This window comes from Montipora foliosa, chromosome 14, assembly GCF_036669935.1.
Source record: "Montipora foliosa isolate CH-2021 chromosome 14, ASM3666993v2, whole genome shotgun sequence".
In the NCBI taxonomy this organism is placed as follows: Eukaryota; Metazoa; Cnidaria; class Anthozoa; order Scleractinia; family Acroporidae; genus Montipora; species Montipora foliosa.
In genome coordinates this window covers 10182478-10192477 of record NC_090882.1, presented here as the reverse complement: position 1 = coordinate 10192477, position 10000 = coordinate 10182478, and the positions used below count along the sequence as shown (strand labels likewise).

The 10000-nt window shown below is 39.1% G+C and overlaps 1 protein-coding gene across 2 annotated transcripts in view; it reads left to right on the top strand.

Annotated features, from left to right (window-relative positions):
• LOC137985179 (AP-4 complex subunit beta-1-like) overlaps window positions 1-10000 on the top strand; it is a 33296-nt gene that overhangs the window by 19890 nt on the left and 3406 nt on the right. For both annotated transcript variants that reach the window (XM_068832700.1, XM_068832701.1), the window contains exons 12-17: window positions 228-393; window positions 2497-2570; window positions 5025-5105; window positions 7071-7191; window positions 7572-7663; window positions 7948-8075. In XM_068832700.1, coding sequence (XP_068688801.1) covers window positions 228-393; window positions 2497-2570; window positions 5025-5105; window positions 7071-7191; window positions 7572-7663; window positions 7948-8075 — 662 coding nt within the window. The remainder of the gene's footprint in view (window positions 1-227; window positions 394-2496; window positions 2571-5024; window positions 5106-7070; window positions 7192-7571; window positions 7664-7947; window positions 8076-10000) is intronic.

The window sequence follows — 10000 nt, the reverse complement described above, 5'->3', positions numbered from 1 at the left end:
ATATTAAAGTGCTAGGATCATTTCTTTCTTACTTTGCTACATAATACCATTAGTCAGTTTGCAGTGCAAATGATACTAAGGCATGCCCCTTAATGTCAGCTGGAATTGGTTTTTTTTCTGCATTACAAGGCTACTGAGCTGCCACCTCTACTCCTCCCTGACTCTGCTACTATTTGCTATGAAACTAAAATAAATATTATCAGTTTCTCTCTTTTTTTAATTTTTAGTCCATTCCCAATAGTCCTTATCTTCTGGAGCCTCTGATAGATAAAATAGCTTCAGAGCAGTCGGCGGAGGTCAAATTGCAGCTTTTGACGGCAACTATGAAACTGTTTTTCAAGAAGCCACCCGAATGTCAGCACATGCTTGGAAGACTTCTCAAATTTTGTGTTGGTGAGTTTTTACTGCTCTTTTCAACATTTTAGAGCAATTTTCAAATGAGTGTCGTAAAAGCAAAACCAGAGTAATTACTTTGGCCAATCAAAAAGGATGGAGACAATCCAGTAAACTGAATCAAAACTCGAAGTACCGGTAATTACATGTGGCTGAGACAAAGCGAGGGAAAATGCGCATGTGCGAGCCACGATTGGTTTTGGTTTCACTTCTGATTGGTTGAAAAAGTGGCGTGAGAACTTTGAACCAATCACTGATTGAGTTATGGCCAAATTTTGTTTTAGACTGCTGTAATAGTGCAATAGACAGTAGCAGGCAGAATGAAGTATTGATCAGTAATTTGTTATGATCACAGAAACTCCAGAAAATCAATCTGAAATGGCTCACCAGGGAGTAAAGTGCCGTGGCTTCATCCGTGACTCCTGTTCAGAGATTTCTGTCTTTCCTTTTGCAGGCCTATTTCTTTATGTGGGGCAAACAATTTAGCTGGGTTTTCTTGGATTTCTAGCTCTGCACATTATTCTTTAATAGAAGTGATCCTGGCACTTAACTGCCAATTTAAGCAATCATTACTGTACAGTTAAGCGTGCGTATCACAACTATCCTTCGTATATAAACCGCATGTCAAATACTACCATTCTCCGTTGAGTATGACACTAGGGAAGTTTGGTGTCAAAGTTTCAGCGTTAAAGTTACCATGTTATCAAGGGCAACTTGCTTCATTTCCAAGAGTAACTTTTACGGCCTTGACGTCATGAGCAATGAAGTTCGCCAAAATCTAGTATTGGCAAGGCTGCTGCCTAACAGGAGCCCGGTAGCCTGGGGCTCCCGAAGAATAGCTCTGGGCGCCTTAATTGTTCACAGCAACACCTTTCACTTCATGTGTTGGGCTCCTAAGTTCTCAGCGTTTAGCTCTGAGGGCCCCTTTAAAATTTTCTTAGGCAGCAGCCTTGATTGGTAACGGTTAAATTCAAACTGGTGACCATAACTAGTTAAATGATGTCAAACCCTGAAAAATTATTCTAATTTCTAAAAGCAAATTTATCTAACCGCAATTTCCATTCTATTTTATTTATTTATTTACTTATTTTGTTTATTTATTTATTTTAATTATTTATGTATTTATTTATTTATTGTTAGACTTTAATACCGATTATTTTATTCGATGTGCATACACATATATTTTATCTCTACTTATGTAATACTCACACTTAGATTTACAGAAGTCCTAGATTAACTTTAGCTATTTGCAGGCCGGGCTAGCGTTGTTTTGTATTAATTTGACATTGACTTAATAATAGACTTGAATTTGAACATGGAAACAAAGCAAGTTGCCCTTGAGAACATGGTAACTTTAACACTAAAACTTTATCCCCAAACTTCCCTAGTGTCATACTCAACTGAGAATCGTAGTATACATTTCTTTCATTCACTAGTCCTTTCACGGCAACACGTGAGCTCAACAAATTGGCCCGCTCCCAACTGTGTGGCTTCATAGCTCAGTTGATAGAGCATTGCACCAGCATTGCACCAGCATTGCACCAGCATTGCACCAGCATCGCACTGGCATCGCAGAGGTCATGGGTTTGAATCCTGTTGACGCACCTGAATTTTGCAGGTGTCTGTAAAGTGGAAATTGCTTAAATTGTCCAGTTAAGTGCGACAATATCTTCTATCTTTCGTGTACAGTGTATATAAACTGCACTTGGTACATTTCTTTCATTCGTAGTTAATTCTCTAGTTACATAGGGCTATAAATTATGTTTTACATTTATTTATTGTGTTGAAGCTGACGAATACATGTAAAACATTTTCCTTGTAAAAATAGCCTCTGGATAGTAAAAGCTGAGTGTTTGTGAGAGTTACAGGTGGCTGGGATTTTTCATTCACCGCTTCCCCAATAGTAAAAATTCCTTTTGGCTCTATTGTTTGCCTAGCTCTTGTGCATACGTCTTGCAAGCATACATGAATCTAGCTTCCAACGCAGACGTTCTTAGGGCTTTGTCACACGTTCCTCTACAACTTCATGATCTATGTACTAACTGATAGGCCACAAAGGAATTTCTTTCCTCCTGCAAAACGTGTTTTTTGTTTCATTTTCAGATGAAGAGACCCACATGGATGTACATGATAGAGCACTGTTGTATTACAGATTACTCAAGACTAATACAAAAGAGGTATTACAGTCAGTGAAATAAGAGTATGTTCATTCTTACAGCTTTTTTAACATTCCCTTAAAAAAAACCAGTATGATTTCAGCTTTTTGTAATCATTATCCATTCCTTTCAAAATGATGCGGCAATATGTTCAAGTGCAAACAATGGGTTAGTCATGAATGAAGGTTATATCAGGCAGTTTACAGAGATCACTTAACGATACAAGAGCTGAAATTGTTTCGGATCCTTAATAATTATTATAATACTTTGTCTTTGAAGTCACACAAGTCATATACTTCACCCGAAAATATTCATTGACTGCAGGACTACAGGAGCAGCAAACTACAATCCTAGACAAAACTGTTGGGAAGGTTAGCACTTTTGAAGTCTTCATTGCTTCTCTCCCCTCCCCCCTACTTCAATGTTGTGCAAAACTGAATGGTTTCAGTGGAAAATTGTTGAGTTACCTTCCAACATTGAAGAGGGGGGAGGGGGGCTATGTAAGAGAAAGTGAAACTAGTTCTCTTGAGCTTCAACAGAAGCGGGTTGAAATACAGCTCTGGTGTGGTTCATTATTTTACATAACCTTCCCAACTACTTTTGTCTATGATTGTAGGTAAAACGCTCAAGAGTGGCTCGGTTTTGACAGGCAGCTCAGACGTAATGTGTGTTCATATTTTTGCTTCATATTTACCATCTAGCAAAAATATTTTTTTTTACAAAAATGATGTAGCCTGCCTACCTCTAGTCCAATGTGTCTTTGGTAGTTCTGGCAGGTTCAAATGGTGTTCAGTGGTCGAGTTTCATCTTCCCTTGCACTTATTGACTATTAAATAGTTAAGGCTGGTCACTTGGTAAAACAGCTAACTGTACCTTCACGCAAAGAGCGTGTCTTGGTAGTTCTGGCAGGTTTAAATGATGTTCAGTGGTCAAGTTTCGTCTTCCCTTGCACTTATTGACTATTAAATAGTTAAGGCTGGTCTCTTGGTGAAAGAGCTAACTGTACCTTTAGGCAAAGAGCGATAAATTCCCACAAAATCGGCAGATCCGCTCAAATTTTGTCATCAGCTAAACCATTGATGACAAGGTTAAATCGTCCACTTGCTGGCCCCAAAAACCCAACATAGGTCAACAAGAATCAATCATTTGTCAGCATATATATACTTTACCGTTTCAAAATCAAAACGGGCATCAGAGGGATGGAATTTGCTGTCATGTTAAAATACAGATCGTGCAGATTGCAGATTATGCAGGTTGTGCAGATTGAATACTTTTTCATTTGGTAACCAGAAAGAGATGCTCTACATCGACATTTGATGTCTCTTTATTTGTAAAAATAAACCCAAACAATGTAGACTAATGTATTTGCAACACGCACAGGAGACGCTTGATGTTTCGTTTTGTAATTGCCTAAAGTAAAGAATTCTAGGTACCCTTGGATTGGAGTACGAATTTGTGTTCTGAGAAAGCACGTTAGTCTTGAAGATCGACATCTTGAGTAATCACATGCCGTGACGTGGAAATGACGCAAATTTACGTCTTTGCTCTGGGTCAAATTTTATGAGTACGTCTACAAGGCGGGAGCTTGCGCATTACAAAAACAATCGAATCAATAAATATCCGTGTTGAAGAAATGTAAATGACCGATAGAAAGGTTAGGTATGTTTATTACGAGGCTACCCTCCAGCACCATCCAGATCCCTTTCTCATTAATTTTGCAACAGGGCTTCCTCTTTTGAACGTTTAGCGTTATTTGGGATAGCCTAGAAGGACATTTCCTCTTTCACTTCAGTTACATGAAGTTAACTCTATACTTAGAAAAATTTTCATTAATTTAATTAGAAAAAAGTTCCAAGAAGGTCGAGAAGGTTGAGCCTGGACTATTACCAACACTTGCATTGTTGATAATCGCTAGACTATGGAAGCAAGCCAATGAAATAGATACCCATCACCAAAATTGAAAGCTACCCGGTTCAAAATGGGTGCTTAGACTTAAGTACTTGTAGATCAGCACTGTTCGGAATAGGTGCTTTGAGTTAAACACTGTTGATCAGTGCTATATTAAATACTTTAATACCGTGCATGGGAATATTACGTAGTGACCTAACCTGTGTCAGTATGTCCGATGTCCTTATCGTCTGTTTCTTATAGCATTAACCCTTTTGAACAATCAAACCTGGGTATATCTATGGTAACCCATCTGTGTGAGAAAATTTTGTTCTGGTCACCGTATGACCGTAGGTACGTCCACTCCGCCATATATGCCAATGTGACCATATCATGGGCTCAAGTTTAGAGCTCATCGTATCGTGGTCAGCTGGTTTTTTTTAAGTTGGCTGCTGACCAGGTTCTGGGTTTCGATTTCATTACAAGCTCAAGCCAGGTTAACTCATTGTAAGAAAAGATAACCCAGGCGCTCCGTTTTTGGGCTTGGCTAAATCTATGTATAATTATTTCTTATTATATTTGTGCCAGGCTGAGAGAGTTGTCTGTGGTTCAAATATGAAGTCAGTGACAAATCCATGGAGCTTGAATGTCTGCTCATCTGATTCAAAGGCAAGAAACATTATTTTTTTCATGGGCAGTTAGATTATTTGTTTTGCATTTGTACAGCTAGTTTATTTCACCTTCTGAGACTTTTTTTTTCTGACCAATCAGAATGCATGGTTTGTTAGAAGAAACTACAAAATATATCATGAAGGCGAACTATTTTCTTGGAAGAAAAATGTCACAGTAGTATGAAGGTCCAAATCTAAAGTCTAATAGAATAAAAACCATTGCTAAATGAAATCTTACTGGAAGCGCCTCAAAGAGGCGTCCATTCAAATATGATCTCGAGAGAGCAAAATTATGACGAAGAAAAAGGAAACCAGACCCACGTATAAGGGAGTCATATTGTAGGCCTGTCAACCCCTTGGCTGACGAGTACGGGAAAAGAGACCTATGCCATAGGTCAAAGCTCACTTTGATCCTACCGCCGTCTACAACCTTGGAAGGGACTCTTCAAACCGCATACCCCACGATAATGTTTGCTGACTGTGACGTGAGCCCGCTGTGTCCCGTGCATTCCTTTACATTAATTCCGCTGTTGTTTAGTGAGCCCACGTAACATGAAGTATCACGTGAGGATCCAGTCGCTAAGTAACCGTTGTGCCTTCTTAACACTGAGTTTCCACCCATGGCAGAGATCTCTTTTCCCGTACTCGTAAGCGCAGCGAGTGCAAAAGAAAACAGACCTCTGCTAGCAAGGAAGTAAACAACATCGTCGCTCTTTGGAGGTTGGGTGCCCGAAACATCCTGGAGCTTCCACTATTGGCAGCCAGCTCCAAGATGGAGACTGCACCGATGGCTGGCAAAACCTGACAACCCAGCCATGAGCCCCCACGCCCCCGAGAAGAATGGGCACCCGTCACACTGATACACAGTGGAAAGCAGAGGGGAGGAAAAAAAAAAAAAAAAAAAAAAGAAAACCGCTAAACGCTCCACACAATGCTCCTACTTCCCGCCACACTGATAAATAAGCGGTACAGCCCAAAGCACGAGGTATTCCACGCATGCGCAAGTATACTAAAACCACTGACCAATACGCTGCAGTCGCTCCTAGTTGTTTACTTTGTTAAACTTCGTTTAACCTCATTTAACCCCATTTTACACTCTCTCTCTTTGTTAAATAGTTTGTACATTGGCTAATGGCCACTTGTTTTCTTTATTTAAGGTACCCCTCTTGAGAGTGTTTATTTTTTTCAAACACTCTCCTTTTTACCTCTAATTTTTTTGGGAGACCCCCCAATTTCTCATGTCTAATGTGGTTAGTAAGATGTTAATTATATCTCTTTGGTAATCAGCACGTGGGAAAGGAAACGAGTTGAAGTCAAGTGGAAGGTTCAACTGCCACAAAGATTGCCATGTCAAAATCCGAAAAACAAACTCTTGTCTGAAACAGTTTAGAATCCAATTGAGGCCTTACGCTACTGTAAAATTGATGTTAAAATCGTTAAAAAACGTTTAGAATCTGAGCTTTCGCCGATCTACGGCATCATCATCATCCCTGATGATGCCGCAGATCGGCGAAAGCTGGGATTCTAAACGTTTTTTAACGATTTTAACATCAATTTTACAGTAGTGTAAGGCCTCAATTGGATTCTAAACTGTTTCATTTAAAATGCTACTGAAGGACAATATCCAAAGTTTATTGAAACTCTTGTCTGTTTGCAGTAGTTGCTTGAGACATTTTACAAGTTCATGTAACAGAAATGACATGAAAAACTGCAAGAGAACGTTTCATTGAAATTTCAATTTTGCAGGCCATACTGTAGAATACAGCCCACTAATTTAGCCAATCATAGCGTGCCTTAAAGCTGAGAGATATAATATAGCGACTTGTCCACTGAGTGAAGTCATCCAGCCTTGGAACAACTGGATCTAGATCATCAGAATGCAAGTCCAGCACCCTTAATTACAACTGAGGAACACATCCTTTTTTTGTGACTTTAGTTTTACAATTACTCTGTTCCTTGACAGGAATCCTTATTTGAAGAGTTCAACACACTGTCTGTAGTGTATGGGCAGTCCTCAGTTCATTTCATTACACAAACAATTCCTTACATCAAAGGGAGGCCATACCCACTTGAAGAACCCAGTGGTAAGGATTTACTCAAATAATGTTTTTCATGCCCGGAGCCGGAAAGTGTCATATGATAACTAAGTGATTTAAGACAGTGTTCACTACTTGCACACCTCTATCACCCCCCAAAACTTTTGCATAACCATTGTTTGCAATTTCTCCCCTAGGGCAGGGGTTAATTACGCATTCATTCAGTGATTCATTCATTACTCATTCAGAACAGTTTGCCTCTAATTATGGTAAGGGTGAGCAGTACTCTGCCTGAAAACAGGTCATAATGTCATTCATTATTTTTGGTGTAAGATAGGGTGCTCGCCTCCATACAACTTTGCAGAACTACAATAGTTACAATAGTTGATTGCAGCCCCTAGTTGTCTGTTTTCTCTTTTTACTCACAGATATAGAAATACCTGTGTACCAAAGAGAAGCACTACAAACAGATGAAGATAATGTGTCATCAGAATGCCATGTTGCTGTTGGGAATCTGCTGGTAATTATGCTGTTTTCACTTTGGCCAATCTGCATCCAATTCTAAAAATACCTCACATTTGGAATAAATCCTCGCGATAATCGAGGATCAAGTTGAGAATCAACACTTGATTCATTCACACCTCAACTCGATCCTCGATGCTTGAGGGAATCACTGGACTGATAAAACCCTGATTGCCTTTAGATATTTTTGCATCATAATCTTTACTGAAACTAGCCCCCTTTATAATTTATGACTCCATAGATATTTGTAGTCTGAGACCAATTTTTTTACAAATGTTTTAGGGTGGGGAAATCCTTAGTGATGACCCTCAGGAAGGTACAGTGCTAGAAGATCATATCCTTCAGCTGGCTGAACAACCATCATTGACTCCTGCTCTGTTTGAACAAAAATGGAAATACCTTCCAAATAGGTACAATTTTATCTGCGGAAGTATTAGTTTAAGAAAGTTTTTTCTTGATGGAAAGGAAGTTTTAATCAGCAATAAAATAAGTATAGTGCTCGGATAGTAGCACAGCATGGTGTCAGAAAGTGTTTCGAAAGTACTGTTATTTTGTAGTATGATGGAGCAAAGAAGTTTTGGTGCTAATTGAGAACTTCAATCTAGACTAGATTTCATGATGTTACAAAAAATGACAAAGATGCATCAAAACCCATTGTATGCCATTTCAGTCTTCTGAACCATTCTACCCAAGTTAACATGACAGGAAAAATGTGATCTTTCCCAACACCAAGGAAACTCCTTATAAGCTGCAAAAACCAGGAACAGAACTTTTCTTTCAACTTTGCACCATCAAGCCCTATGGAATCAATGCACACTTTTCAGTCAACTAAGTTATTCATGTTTTTCTGCTGTCATATCTCCACCAATGGCATATAGCTCCCCTGCACTATGCTTCCAATGATTCGAAACCTCAAACGACCCACTATTCTTCAGTTTACTCTCACGAAGGGCTAACATATGAAACGTCAGCCATCAATCTTTTGATCATCGTGGCAATTGGACTCTTCTGGTGAAATCAAATTTTCATGATGTTAAACTACATGTATATTCAACCACACAGGCACACACTGTGAGTTCTAGTTGAAACTGGACTAGAATCAACTGTTGAGTCCAGCCCAATTTCAACAATAATTAACACTTGAGACTCAATCGTTAATTATTTTTGGATGTCCTATTGTTATTTTACAGCTTTGCTTTCTTTTCTGTGGGGAGCGTCGATACAGTCTTGTTTACTGTACCACCTACATGCACTATCCAAGTTTCCATAAATAAATCATCAATTGGTTGGATATAATTTCTTATGAACAAGTAATGAGGCAGCATAGCTTAAAACATTTGCTTGCAGCTTGTGTTTCTTATCTCCTTTTTACACTTATTACTGGGTTGCCATATTGAAATCCAATCAGAAAATGAGTGGAATTTCTCTGTTTTATAATTTTTATTTTTATCTGTGTCAAGAAAATTGAAAAGTTGCGCAATAGGTCTTTCCTGTCAATCCCCTGCTATGTATTCTCTTTGTGCGTAGAGTCTTCTGCACATATTTTTGGTAGGTAGGCAGGGGTGGCGCAGTGGTGTGAGCACTCGCCTCCCACCAATGTGACCCGGGTTCGATTCCCAGACTCGGCGTCATATGTGGGTTGAGTTTGTTGGTTCTCTATTCTGCACCGAGAGGTTTCCGGGTACTCCGGTTTCCCCTCTCCTCAAAAACCGATATTTGACTTGATTTACTTTCATTGTTCATTTCAGTTTACAGTGTCCCCAATTAGCGCTCCAGCGCTAGAACGACTAGACACTTAAATAAAGATCCTTTCCTTTCCTTTTTCTTCATCTGTCTTTTTTCTTGCCCTTTGCTGTTAACCCCCGGCTTTTGCGATATTATTTGGTGCAAACGTAAAGCCAAGAAAATTTTTGACCTGGCATCAGATTAGATTGAAAGGGAGAGGAAACCTTCCTTAATGTGTGCAATAAACGTTTGCTTAGTGCAACTGCAAGACATGCATGACATGCAGGACAACGTCCGTCAGAGCAATTTTCAGTTTTTTGCAGGCAATTTAACAAAGAAATGAGTGAGTTTTACTCAACAGCGTGTTTTGTTATCTTTAAACTGAGTTTATTACCAAAGCTTGAAAAACTAAGGCTCGTTTTAAACGTCGTATTTTACATGTGCCGAATCTTAAGCAAATGAGCAAAAACAATAGATTTTTCTCATTTGCATTAGATTCGGCACATATAAAATGCGACGTTTAAAACGGGCCTGAGACTTCAAAACGGGACAGGACATTACAAAATAATTAAACGTGTGAACCTGTGAGCCACTTGAAAAAATAACTGGA